At 34.8% G+C, this 15,267-nt stretch overlaps 1 protein-coding gene across 1 annotated transcript in view; it reads left to right on the forward strand.

Moving 5' to 3' along the window:
• Positions 1-2,177: 2,177 nt before the first annotated feature.
• The window catches only part of LOC145691602 (uncharacterized), a 44,009-nt gene continuing 30,919 nt past the window's right edge, over positions 2,178-15,267 (forward strand). Inside the window, exon 1 of the mRNA XM_081767005.1 lies at positions 2,178-2,260. Within this exon, the coding sequence (XP_081623131.1) occupies positions 2,181-2,260 (80 nt within the window). The 5' untranslated portion in view covers positions 2,178-2,180. The remainder of the gene's footprint in view (positions 2,261-15,267) is intronic.

Raw genomic sequence — 15,267 nt, forward strand, 5'->3', positions numbered from 1 at the left:
AAAGCCTGCTCTATTCTGAAGAGAATGAGGTATGAACTATGATCCTAGGATAAATAGCGACGATGTAGTAGCTGCTTGACTGAAAGTCTAAAAAATACCCAAAAAGAAACAAGATCTTAAAAGGGGTAATCGTCTTGAAATCACACTGTGTAGGAGGATATTCCAGCAGGGCCAGTTGGCGCAACTTCCGAACTACACGGTTGGATTCTATTCATTGCCCTTACTGTATGAACGAAATGCTGAAACATCGTGGTGTTTATGTCGATCAATTGTGTTCTTGATGGTCGTTGACAACAATGCATATTATTTTCCCTGCAATGTTTTAGAATCTGTGTCGAAGACTTGGCGTGGAAGAATGCTACGACCTAGCCTTCCCAAAAATCGGTTAATCGTGGAAGCCATAATGCACACACCATACAGCGTGAACTTGGGGCGATATAGATGCCTTTGATTTCCTCCTTCTGTATGAATCATTGGGGTCGGTCGATTGTCAGTAGAGGGTAAATGTTTAAAATTGGAAATATATAGACGGATCAACCTTCTGTGCAAAGTAAAACCTAGATCCACTTGGCTAAGGACAGAAGTCAATTGGAGAGCGTTTTTGAACGCGGCATTGAATCTCCGCGTTCCGTAAGCCATAGAGTTAGTTAGTTAGGTAGGTAGGTAGTTATTTAGTACTTGCACACTTTGCACACTCCATTAGAGAATTAAAATGAAACAAGATCTTTCAGTTTAACATCCTTTTTAGTCTGAGGGAGACGGATGATCAAGGCAAGTGAATGATGATGGAAGGATTGGTGGAATGAGAATTCTGGAGGAGTATCCCGAGAAACCCACCCACGAACACGATGTTCTCCACCACAGACTCAATTGTCTGAGGATCGAACCAAGGACCCCCACGCATCAGAGATAAGCGCTCTACCACAGAACCACCGTGTCCCCCGCCCCCACTCCATTAGAAAAAAAAACGTTTTAGCTACCAGTCAGAACGTCATCAATAAAATCTATCTATTTCGACAATCAAAGACCCCCTGAAAAACAATCACAGTTCCAATTAAGGGTCTTCACTACAGCGAAATTAAAGTACTGCTAATTTTAGAGTTTTTCTGTAATATCTTCAAAACAAATAAAAATATTCAAAAAGCAGAAACGTATTGAACTAGACAATACGATTTTGCATGTGATACCGTTGTCACAACTCATCTATCTGCTTTTGATTTGCAACTCTAGATAAATTTAGCATTTTTTGCGGGTTCTGTAAATAGCGGCCTAGCAAAAAAAGATAGGTGAATTGTGGTAAAGGTATCACATGCAAAATCGTATTGTCTAGTTCACTACGTTTCTGCTTTTCGAATATTTTTATTTGTTTTGAAGATATTACAGAAAAACACTAAAATTAGCGGTAGTTTAATTTTGCTGTAGTGAAGACCCTTAAGCAAACAAGGCAAGTACACTCTTGTCTTCCGTGGGACTAAAACCATTAAATCGCTAAAGAGAGGACGAAAATATAACTGTCCTTTGCGAAATCTCCAATTCCTGAAGGACTAGCTACTATAGTTTTAAACAAAGACACAACGATTTCTAAGTAAGATCTAAGCATAAAACTAATCCGTTTTGGATTAGCAAAACACACCAGCGAAGCAATTTTCAAAATTCAAGATTTAAAATTTAAAGAATAAAAACTAATTTAGATTAATTTACAAGATTTGACGTTCTTCGGCAATATAATAATATAGAAAAATCCCAGATGATTAATAGGGGTTTCCGACAATTTGTCCTATTATTAAGCATGTCCTTCAGCATTAGTAAAGGGAAATGTAAATACAAGTACTTTTTTTAGTATGTACGTGGGTTTTCACAAGATCCTAGAATTTGACTATGGTACAAAAACATAATGGAATTTCTAGAATATTAGCATTCAAGTTTAGCTGGGGAAAATTGTGATTGCGTATACAATATTGAATAGACGTCAAAATAATACGAATTCTTGACATATCCGGACATGAGATACTTCAGCTATGTGTAAAATCCCGCCATAATTACGTCACATTCCTTGTCAGATTGTCCAACATAAATTATGTTCGCATGCTATAACAATTTATTTCCGTCGTGGTTGTCACATAAGAGCTATATATACATGCGTGTGAGGTTAAATATTTTGTAACAATAGAATTCCCCAGATGAACAGCCTATATAGTATATATACGGGTCTTTTTTACCAATTTTCCTGTGTAAGGACAGTGCGTTCGACATTGTACATGTAAGTTATAAATTCTTTAAAATATTCTTGCCTGTTTGGAGTTCGCTTTAAATGTCAGGAACCGAATTTTCGTACACATATTACGGTCACTTCTTGTTGTCTTCATCTAATCTACTCGCTCTAACTAAAAATTGCTAAATTACATTGAAAAAAAAAACAGTCTTTTTAGTAATTTAATAGGATTGAAAGTTCTCACAGTTTCATCTTATGATCAAATCTCTTGTATTTTTCGAGGGTCTGTTGCAGTGTATAGTGTGGATTTACTCCAGGTAAACCTTTGAAAAGTAATATTAATAACTTTTAACTTTGTCACTGAGGGGCAGAATTGCATCCACAAGAGCGGTACACGTAGAATGAGTTCCCCAAAACTTTAGTTCTTTTTTAAATAATATACCTACCATTTGTCTACATCACGGGCGCACTCACGGGTTGTCCACACGGTTCAGACTTTCGAATTTGGACAATTTCAACAACAACAAGAATCTGGGTACCCACCTGCTGAGAGGGAAATGCGGAATAACGAGTATATCTTATGAGCAGGACTTGATATATAACCTTCGGGGGGTGCGGGAGTATAAACAACAAACTCAAAGTATTGAACAGCAATGAAAACATGTTATGATTTGTAGTTGCTTTCATTGGTGTAAAGCTAGCTTGCCATGCTGCAAGAATCTTGTGGCAGTAATTTAAAAAATCTTGCAACCCCATCTTTCTAATTACTGTTAACACTTTACAACTTCCTGAAATCAAGAAAGATATCTCCACCCATACAGCACTGCACTCTAGTGGACAAATAGTGAACTTCCTCATTAAAAACGTGTATTTTGGCGCGCTTCCCCTCCTCGTCCAAAACAATCCCTCGTTTCAGAAGCTGCGAAACGTTCTTTTTTTCTTTATGTCAGTGGGAGGACGATAGCAAGTAGCAAGCAAGACGACACAGAAAGTTGCACATCGTTTGACTCCTTGCAAGATGAAAAAAATGTTGCATGTCCCTTTCAAGACTATGTATGCATGGAGAAATATTGGAGAAATAGGGTTGCAACATTTTTTTTTTTTTAATGACAGCTAAAAGACTCTTGCAGAATGACAACCTAGGTTAACTCTGTGAAAGATTGATTAAACATGAATCAGTGCAATAACCGACCGTGTGATTTCCAACCGAATGTCTTATCAGTGTTATCTACAACCTATTTCATTTATAATGAAATAATACAGGGAGATAAGCTTTCCTCTTCTCAAACTTATTTGCTCCTAGTATATTGATAATTAGCGACAAAACAAAGTTTCTATGAAAAATTTACGTGCCAGTGATACTGTTCGTCAGTTATATCTTTTCTCTAATTAGTTTCAGAAGTAAGGTTAACGTTATTATGACAGTGTCTGTGAGAGTTTCTGAAAATTTTTTCTTAGTTTTTTTTCTTCAATAATCCAGTAGCAGAATCCAGTAGTAGTAAATATCCACAATAATTTTGTATATCAAGCATTCATAACTCTTTTTAATGCAATTGTAGCTATGGCCTGCTACTTCTATATCAAAACTATGTGTAAACATATCCTCTTGTACGGTACAACCTGTTAAGTTGGCCACCTCTCTAAGTTGGCCAACTGCGTATCTTGACCTGGTTCATCTTGAACTTGTATTTTCCCATAACATTCGTTACTTACTACTTCTGTAAGTTGGCCATGTCTCTATCTTGGAAGTTGGTCGCATTGAAGCAATGTTTACCCTATGGTGATAATGATAAATTTACCTGCGTATCTTGGCCACGCAAAATACCGTTTCTTATTTTTCTGAACTCTTTTGTATTCCCATATGAAAGGCAGATGTTCTGAATTTGTGATTGGATAAAAAGAAGCATGGATTCCTGCGATTTGTTCTTGGGGATCAATGGCCAGAACACTACCCTGATAAAGGGGTGGTGAAGGAAGACGTGAATAAGAAAAAGCACGTACAGGATTTCAGGAAATGATTGTACATATTTGTTTACCCTGTCTGTTTTGGTAAAACGATTAGCTATATCGGCTCCTTTCATCAGTGGGAGCTTTAGTAATTCGGGAAAATTCTCAAAGTTAAGGCTAACCATCTCAATTGTCAACTATTGGTACCTAATGGCATATCGAAAGGTAGCGGAAGTTTTGAGATATGAATTCCCTAAAGATTTTTTCAAAACATATTTTGCTGCAAGGGAAACACTTGTAGCTAATTAACAAGCCAAAAAGGATAAAAGGAATACGTCTAGAATGAACCACCATGAATACATTTGTTTCGTCTGCACAACAGAACTGAAACACATTGGAATCTTGGATTGTAACCAAAATGAAAAGAAAGCAAACAAGAATAGAGGACTATTTTGAAATAGAAAAGAGCAGTAATAGAAGGTCATACAAACTGTATATAAATTGTTGAATTTATAATTTTGCTTTTCTTATTTTCAATTTGAGTTGTGTGCTACAATATCAATTTCAATAATATGCGTACATATGTTTCTATTTTATGGTTGTTTGAGTTATTGTGTTTTCAATCCGAATAATTCAGTGTACCAGATTAGTTTTCAGGAAGAGAAAGGTCCGTACATATATTAAACATACCGTAGTAATTTTTTCTAGTACTGTACAAGTGTTATAATTACTGTATATACATTATTTAAAAGTAGGGATGGTACCGAGACCGAGACTAGTCTCGGTCTCGTCTCGGTCTCGTCTCGAATTATCGAGACGAGACCGAGACCGAGACGGACTTTTACATACCGAGACGAGACCGAGACCGAGACGGACTTTTAAATACCGAGACGAGACCGAGACCGAGACAGACCTCTATAAATCGAGACGAGACCGAGACGAGACTTAGGTCAGTCTCGAAAGTCTCGGTCTCGTCTCGAATATTGATATTAATATATACTAAAATTGCCTTCACTCGAAATTTGTTTTGTTGCTGTGTTAGGTAATATGAGAACGGTTGACTGATGCACAGTGACGTATTTAGGGGGTGGTTTCAGGCTCAAACCCCTCCCCAAATAGATTTGTGATCATTTTTTGCATTGCACGTACAACGCAAATGTTTCTTACTCGTTCCTCAAGCCTCTCCTGAAAGAAAATCCACTGCTGCTGATGCAAATAGAATTCTCTCTCTCTCTCTCTCTCTCTCTCTATATATATATATATATATATATATATATATATATATATATATATATATATATATATATATATATATGGTCGCACCCACCCAGGGCCGCCCTGCATGGGTTCCCGGGGCCCAACTTTAATTTTAAATGGAAGCAAGGGGTGAGTGGTACCTCGTTCGATATATCTTTAAAAACTAAAAAGCGTTCTGGCAAAAGATCTTTCATATCGGGCACTGTATTCAAAATGGCCGCCAAGACATGTTGCCTCTACCAGATACAGTAAAACGTGCAGTACCACTAATATGAAAACGGTTGAACATAAATGAACCGAACAACAACTCAAATAGAAAATGTTATGTGGCACATCAATGATATTGTTGCGGAGGCTTCCAGAGCCACCCTTCATTGGGGCCCAGGGCGCAACTTCAAAATTGTAAATGGAAACATGGGGTGAGTGATACCTCGTCCGACATATCTTTAAAAACTAAAGAGTGCTGTTGCAAAAGATTGTTCATATGGGTCACCGTTTTCAAAATTACCACCAAGACATGGTACCTGCATCAGATAAAACGTCCAGTATTACTAATATGAAAACACCAGAACAAATATTCGAATAGGAAATTACAGAGGGTATTTATCATTCTATATCTCGGGAATGTTGCAACAGTCAAAAAGATGATTAGAGTGAAAGTACCATAATGGTAAGGAAGAAATCTAACTCCTAGAAAATTATCGCTCCAACTTCACTCCGTAAGTGAGTGAAGCGGGAAGGATCGGTGGAATTGCAGATGAGAGCCTTAGTTTTTGCAAATTGTATCTACGAAACAAAGTTATTTGAAATATGTTTTTATGAGAGATAGATGTGTCTGTAATGGGATAAAAGTATGTAAAATTCTTGTTAAATGGTACCTTCCATTTTGATTGCAGGCAATGGTTTGATGCAAAAATGAATCAACTGGAATGCGAAACAAATTTGTCGAACAATGTAATTTTAGAACAATATTTACAAACGTTGGTTTTGTTCAACAGTCGTCTGCATGATATTGGTTCGCTCCTTTTCCTTCTATGTCTTCTTGCATGTGATAGAATAAGAGTTTCACTGAGATGTTGTCCACAGTTACATTCCGAATAACTTGGTAATTACAGTTGTAATCCTTAGTAACGAAACGGTACATACTGATGCAGATATGTACCAAAAATCTTGCACGCAATGCGTTAAATTATCAGGGTCGAAGCGGCGGGTAAAATGTTGTTAAACTTAAATTTTACCTTATTTTTATTCACCTTATTTTTATTCATTATAGTACCAGTAATTTGTACACACAAATGTTTCAAACAAACCATATCTATTGCAAATAAAAGTGAGGTTCTCATTTGAGATTTTACCATTCATTCCCGCTTCATCTACTTACGGACAGAGATCGGAAAAATAATTTTCTATCATTTCCTCTTTTGCATTATGTCAATTATACTTTAATAATCTTTTTCTCCGTTGCATTTAACTTGAGGTGTGGAATGATAAATACCCTTTGTGCTTTCCTATACGAGTTTTATTCTGTTCATTTATCTCCAACTATTTTCATATTAGGGGTCTAGTGGTACTGGACGTTTTATCAGATACAGGCACCGCTTCTTGGCAGCCATCTTGAATACGGTGAACGATATGAAAAATCTTTTGCCAGAACGCTTTTTACTTTTTAAAGATCTATGGAACGAGGTATTACTCGCCCCATGTTTCCATTTAAAATTTTAAATTTTGGTCCTGGGACCCTATGAAGGGCGGCCCCGGGAGGCACCGCGGCAACACCGTTCGGTGTGCCCCATGGCATTTCCTATTTGAGTTTTTGTTCGGTTCTTTATGTTCAATCGTTTTCGAGATATCTTCGTGGAAAGATTAAAATTGCCCATCCTTTCTCTCTCTCTCTCTCTCTCTCTCTCTCTCTCTCTCTATATATATATATATATATATATATATATATATATATATATATATATATATATATATATATATATATATATATATATATATATATATACAGCCACGGATCCAGTGTATGATCAAGGGAGGGGCTAAACTATGGTTTACCATTTTATCCAGTGTAAAGAAAGTAAGATTGAAGTCCATTTTATCCAGAGTATACCTGAGCGTTAAGGGGGGCTATAGTCCGTATAGCCCTCCCCTAGGATCTGCGATATACATACATACATATATATATATATATATATATATATATATATATATATATATATATATATATATATATCTTAAAAATGCTGAAATTTTGTACCAAGTTGGAAAATTCTTCTAGATACTCTCCAATACCACTAGATAAACAAGCAATGTTGCTAAAGCAATATAAAGTTGTATTTTCTCAAATTGCGCTACGTAAAGTATTACATATTTCTAATTTAGTTATTTAACAAAACCACAATAGCCCATACATTATTTAGTGTAAAAAAGAACAACACAGTATCACTAACATCAACATTTTGGAGATCTCTAATAACTCAAATGGCATGGACGGTGCAATGCGCATGAACTGTATCTTAGCGTCAAATACTATGATCATGATATAGTATATTTCGAATGAATGAAGGAAAAAAATTTAAAAAATGGAAAATTTAAATGTTTCTAAAGACTTTACTTCGAAAACGCGCTGACATATCACGTCTCATCATGTAGATGCTTCTAAAAGACTAAAATGCTTATAACGCCATTTACAACAATTGTTATTTCAAATCGTTTCAGAGATACCAAACACATTGGTAGTGATTGTTATACTGCTTAAAATGACGTATTTGCAATAATTTTTTATAATGATTATTGATTTCCTATACTTCTATAACATTACAACAATAGTATTTGGTGGTTTTAATTACAAGTCACAGTTACATTATTTTAAGCAGTGTTGCCCACTTAAACAAATTGCTAAATATTATTCTAAATATGTGCAAATAACGTAGATAAACTGCAAAATATTTTAAAATTACTTGTAATTTGTTTTATGGTGCAAGAAGACACGACGTTTTTCATAGTCTTTGGGCTACTTATAATGTTAATGTTTAATTCTTCGCTCCAGCAATAAATGTAAATGCAAATTGTAACTGAAATTAAATGTAACTGATACATTTTCAGTAACACTAGTTGTTCTTCCTAAGCCTTAGGCCAGGTATACACTTTAGATTAAGACCCTGCTTAAATAAAAGTTCTAATTACAACCCTTATTACATTTCACTTGCTTTAGTTTGACCACCGACCACCTCAAACTCGATCCATACCATATAGCTATATGCAATTATTCAAGGACTTACAGTTAGTAATACACAGTGTTCACTTTTGTTTTGGTTTGTTTTAGTTTAAAGTCCCACAGTTATGTTAGGGCGGCTAAAGGAGACGTGGAGCTAATGATTATAGTGGAATCCGAACCACTTCTGTCGTTCAACATTACTCCTACCGGAAATCGAACTCGGGACCACGCGAACCGAAATCAAGCGTGCTATCCGCTAGACCAAATTGGGGTCCTCACATGGTGTTGATTTAAATCATTCAGTCATGTTGCCATATCCAAGGAATAAAAAGTAGCGTGTCTGTACTCCGAAAGTAGCGAATTCGAACTATTTGTAGCCCAAATATGTAGAAATGAATACTGGGTGCTAATGAAATAATTTAATATGGAAAATGTGCTGGACGTATTGCAAGAAGAAATTATGATCGACGGACGAAAACAATTCTAGACTGGATACCACGAGAAAAAAACAGCCTAGGAAACCTCCGCATACAAGAAGGTGTGATGAAATCAAGAGCCACTGAGGAGTAACCTGGAAAACAATTGCCCAAGTTAGATAGTTGTGGAGAAGACTTGGAAAGACCTTCATCCAGCAGTGGATTGATAATGGTTGATTATGATGATGGTGATGATTTTATTATATCTCGACCTCAAAGGTAAACTAAATCAAGTCATAATTTCGTAATTTTACAGAAGCGAAAAACCGGTTCCTCAACCAAGACCTATAGTACTGTTTTCCAAACTTACAAAGTAGTTACAAAGTAGTAGGATGCTTTCAAACTTACATTATTACACCACTAGAAAGAACATAGTCTATTAAAAAAGCATTCTTAACTCAATTTCGACCAAAAAGTGACTTAGCATAGTCTACCTCTAAAGTTCATATGTATGGGTCATATATATAAAACTTTTACTAGGTAAGGTAGGGTAAAAATGGATTCAAAATTTAATGAAAGTCGTAGAGCGAAAAAATATTTTTGACTATTCAGTCCGTCATGTTGCAGCAAAACTACGAAAATTAATACAAAATAAAACTGGAAAGTTAAGAATCACTTGTTTTGGCGAGTGAGAAAAAAATAGACACAGATAATTTGAATTACCTATATACTTTAAAACTGGAAAAAGGGGGCCGTTGCCACAGCAACCACTGTTGCCATAACAACGAATCCTGTCACCGTTCGTCAATCTAAGACTGATTGAGGAAAAAGGGCAACAAATGTGATGCACAGAATAAGTCGTGAGTGGGAACCCTTCACCCCTGGTGGGGATGTTCATGAAGCTATCAGCTTATGCCTAATTATATTGGAATATAATTTCCATTTCTTAATTTCTTAATTTCGAACATACTAGGTTCGATCGAAAAGAGAAAACCTTTTATCGGACTTCTAAAGAAAATAAAATCAAATAAATACATGACCGTGTTTATTACATATAGAATTCCCAGTCACGACCCCCCTTTCAGTTTTATTAAAAATAGAAGAAGAAGATGAAGAAAGGAAGAGGAAGATAGAAGAGGAAAAAGGTAAAGTAAGAAGGTGATAAAGAGGAAACTGTTACTGGATATTTTGAGGAATATGGTAAAGGAAAGTGAATAATTATCTAATTGTGATCATTTCCAATAGCTATTGGGTGAATGTCTGGTATTAGGGTGATCAAAGGTAGACACATGTTAACTCATACATCCCCGATCTAGATCCATTTGACCCCAACTACCGAATTATCCCAATATAGCTCGGAGATAGATGAGAAAGTTTAATTTTACCGTTTATTCAATATTTCCAGAAGTTTTAGACTAATATTCAATATTTGAAAAATGAACGACGAAGTTGATGGCATGTTAGAAACGACCACAGAAAAAAAAATCAGAATATCACATATTTGTCGAAGATTTTGACTTTCACAGTTCTCTCATGATGATCATTCGTTCAGGCTACTTCAGTCCTTTTTACTTCCTTCATAGAGCCAACTTAAATTAGTATTAACATTCAATGAGTTTAATTGATAACTACCATTAATTATAATAAATCACACATATATGTCAAAATAATGGATGCACTTAATACTAAACCTACATTTCACTCACACACCCATTCATACAGGACAATGTATACTTCGGGTTGTATTTAGTTAAATTAAACTAACCTAACTACATTACTATATACATTTATTACATTTCAATAGAAGAAAAATTAGTTGGACATAACATGGAAAAATTTAATACATGGAAAGAATGTTTCATTAACATGCATAGAAATTCGCTACTTGCAACAAGATCAAATAACACATTTCTCTTCCTATATATATATATTAAAAGTTGAATTACATGAAAGAGAATTTGACAAAAAAAAAAAAAAAAAAATGAAAGACAAAAATAAAAAAATTCAAAGATCAATACATTTAGGATTCAATGTAATGAATATATATATATCGTTGCGGAAAAGAAAGAAAAAAAATATAATTGGTTAATCATCCTTAAAAAAAAAGAAAAAAGCACTTTAGTAACATTTTATTAGGTCTCTGTCCCAAGAGGAGACATTTCGACGATTTTATGAGTCTTTGTTCTCACATCGATAATAGCTCCTTTTTCCAACTCTCTTTTGCACTGTGGTTTGTGTCCATGAGAGTATTCAATTGGTTTTGTTTTAACTATAAACAACTAATTGCTTCATATCACATATATGTTTATATTTTTCATTTTGTCACTCGACACACTTGATCTAAAATTTCAAAGTTTGTTAATATTAGAGAAAAAATTATCAAATCCAGTCACAGATATTGGGAACATATTTCCATATTCCGGTATTCATATTAACTTATTAAACAGATTTCAGTTAGTTGAATTTAAGATCACTAATTTTTTTCCTAATATAGATCTTATAGTCAAAAGATTCTAAATATTGAATAGTTTGGTTTCCGATCGTAGGGGAAGGATTTGTTTCATGGTTTACTGATGGAAAAAGTCGTTGGAGGGGCGCACTGTTTCGTAGGTTGCTAATTTCACTCGCAAAGTAAATTTGGGTAAGGATTAGGGTTATTCTTATTTATCTTACGACCCGCTACTTGTTTTATTCACATGCAGTAGTTAACATTATGTTCCACTTTAATAGTTACAAAAATTAATAACAACTCAACAAAAAGTAATTTATGACAATTTACGCGGGAATACTATATATCACAAATAGTTAGTTAATACCGGGTGTCTAAAATCTATGGCAACCTAACAAGACCAGGGTAAATATCGAGCCCATTACATACATACTCATATATATATATATATGTATTCATATTAATCAATACAATAAATTTCACTTTAATATCTATCTTAATATTTCATCGACGTTTAAATTCTACATCACCGTTCATATTCGACAAGTATTCATATTTTATAAATATTTATATTTATTTGGCTCAAAGACAAAACAAAAACCCTGACTATCAACATTCACCTTTTTCCTTCATAAGGTTGCAACATTGTATTTCATATGAATAAACCCGATAATCAATAATCATTTTCAGTTTACTAAAGATCCGCGTATATAAAAAAAAAATAGCTGGTGTTATTTAATGAGTTGACATAAGAGGTGGAAAATGCAACAAATAGAGCAGGCACGTAACTTTTAACACTATGTAAGTACATATATAGATGTATATACAGAAAAAAAAAATCAATGTTATTCGAAACTAGTGGGCCCAAACTATTAATACATACACACTATATGACCAATCAATAGAAATAAAAACCAGAAATCAGTAATCAATTGATATAAGTTGTATGATCAATGAATAACGAAGGTTTCTAGGAATCTGAAAGCATAGTGTACCTTCCCGTCAATTTCTCCCGTGGTGGATTGAATATCGCGAAAATGGTCCTGAGTTGTGCTGCAATACCTCCACGAATTGCATCCCTCGATGTCTCAGTTAGTACATACGATCGAAATAAGTAATATGGAATATTGTACATTTTCATGAGTTTCAGAAACCGGGGGGGGGGGAGGTTGAAATTTTAAAAAAAAAAATCTCGAAGTAATGAAGACAGAGAGAGATAGAGAAGAAGGAAGACGAAGAAATAGTGGCGCCAAAGACTTAAGTGGGAAATAACTAACGCTACAAAGACAGAAATCGAATTTCGCTCTCAACAAAATCCATAGCCAAAATATTCTTAACATGCCAAAAGGGTGGTCTACTCAAATACGTAGACTCAAGGAACGCCCTGCTGCCAAGGATGCAAGTTCTGTGTCCATCAGATCCCAATCCCACAAGAGTTTGGTTGTAAGATTGAAATCCGATCCCCGTATCCGGCCCAAACCAGCAGGTTCCCGGAAATCGTCCGGAAGGTTAGAGAAGGCGCTAATTTAGAATTTCAAGAAAAAAAAAAATCATCCGACCTCTTGGAAACTAGAAGATTCCAGAATAGGGATGAAATTAGAGTAATAGCTAAGGTATCCCTAATTAGTAATTCGCCAAAAATAAAAAAAAAATTAAATAAATAAACTGAATTTTGGATCGGTGATTTCAATTACCGAAACATCACCGATGGCTACCCAGCGCAGACATGCCACCGTCTGGGATGTCGTTAATTTCCCTCATCTAATTAAACTAAGAAAGGACATGAAAAATACTTAAGGGGACTAGGGGTCGACATCCGGGTACGCTAAATTTAGTAGCAGTTAATTTAATCGGATAGTCCGAACTGAGTTATATGAACACTGCACAATAAATAAATAAGGTAAGCAACAAAAAAAATCTCGGAGAGGCTATGAATGTTAAAGGTACAAATGACCAAAACCTGTACTTTTCGATGATCACAGAATATAGCAGTTGGTTTTCTTAATTATCATTTCTGTCAACCTTTAGAAGTAATTCCCACATGATACTACTCTATCTATTGAAAGGCTTAAGATCTGGGGCTGTTATTATGAGGTACATAAATGCAAAGTAACACACAATTCCCAACTATAATTTACTATCCAAGTAGCAAACTCGGTTGGATGAATGCACTGGTGTGGAAGTCAAAACGCGAGAGATTTTTTTTTTCTCTTTCTTTCTTCGTAAACATATTCGTATTTTCACTATATAAAATTCACTAGGCCTATCCATTTAAATATAGGGGTCATCATTTCATTCATATTATATATCATATTATTAACATATCATTACATTCATTCATTATCTACTAATTTTCGCACGAAGTAATATTTTATAAACACCCTATTTCGTACATTTTACACGCAGGCCATACACATATTTACATTACGCAGTAATAAATATATATATATAACTATCACAATCTATCACGCTCAAACCACCACACGATCACATTCATCGAACCACGTACTCTTTATTTCGAAGCACCCAAATTGTATTTACCTTGCAGGTTTAAAAAAAAAATCATACATGTATTTACGGAAAGTTAAATTGTCAACGATTAATCTATTTCTGATTTGTTGATAAAACTGAAGCAACAATGGAATTTTCTACAGCTACGGGAAAAGAGAATTTAATACTACATTTTTAAACGAACAGTAACAGCATATGGACTTTACTTCTATTAAGAAAATAGGTGTTCTTTATTTCAGCGGATTATTCATTAACTACTGGACCTAGCAAGCTGAAATTTTCAGTACAGTAAGATCTCATGCTATTTTATACGAAGGTATACTCATCCGAACCGAAAACCATGTCCACGGGAAGTAATTTGAGAATAACTGTCCAAAATCAAACAATCTAAATCACTAAGTCATGCGATGTCGTACTGTCAACAAACTATTGAGTACCGAAACCGGACGCTGTGGCGCTGTAGTGGAGGCATAATTTACCGTGTACTGAAATCTATACTTGTACTTATTAATCAGAAATTTAATATTTACTCTGGTTTATTTATGTTAGAAAAATGGGACTAAATTAACATATATTTATACACTGTCCAAATCGAAAATTCACACACTCACACAAAACTACTAACTACATACACCACTGTTAGTACTATACATAAAGACAACTAACTAAACTAAACATGCACCATTTAGTTACATGCATGTTGACGAAAATAACTTAACACATTAGATTTAAAATACATTACTCCCTCGTCGATATATACAGTCGGCTCTATTTAATTTAAAGGGGGTCAAAAATGAGAAAAGTAACACTAGGTCTAATTGACCTGACCAATTGTTTACATAATGATTGCCAAAAATTGATGCCCTGGGGGCACCTTAACGAGGTTTATGGAGGGACCCTTCCCCTGAGAGGGGAAAAGGCCCTAAAACAAACAATAACTAACCCATTCCCCCGCTAGAATTGGTTCAATTCAGAAAAGGGGATAGGAGCCCCTTTTTGTTAGCTTAAGCTGCCATTCCGAAAGTTAACATTGCAACTATGAAACCTACTGTGTACATGCACTTACTGACTAATAAAAAAAAAATCACATTTACTATACACACTATAATATATGTACGAAACCAGGTCGTATTGTCCCTAATCCCTAACTGAGTTTTAACAGATCAAAAATCACTTTCCTATATTGTCTATTCTTTGGCTTGGATAACGAGCAATATGGCGTCTGTAAAGCTGGTTCCCATTTCTCCTTTATTTTTTA

This window comes from Thermobia domestica, chromosome 8 (assembly GCF_964235325.1).
Source record: "Thermobia domestica chromosome 8, izTheDome1.hap1.1, whole genome shotgun sequence".
Taxonomy (NCBI): Eukaryota; Metazoa; Arthropoda; class Insecta; order Zygentoma; family Lepismatidae; genus Thermobia; species Thermobia domestica.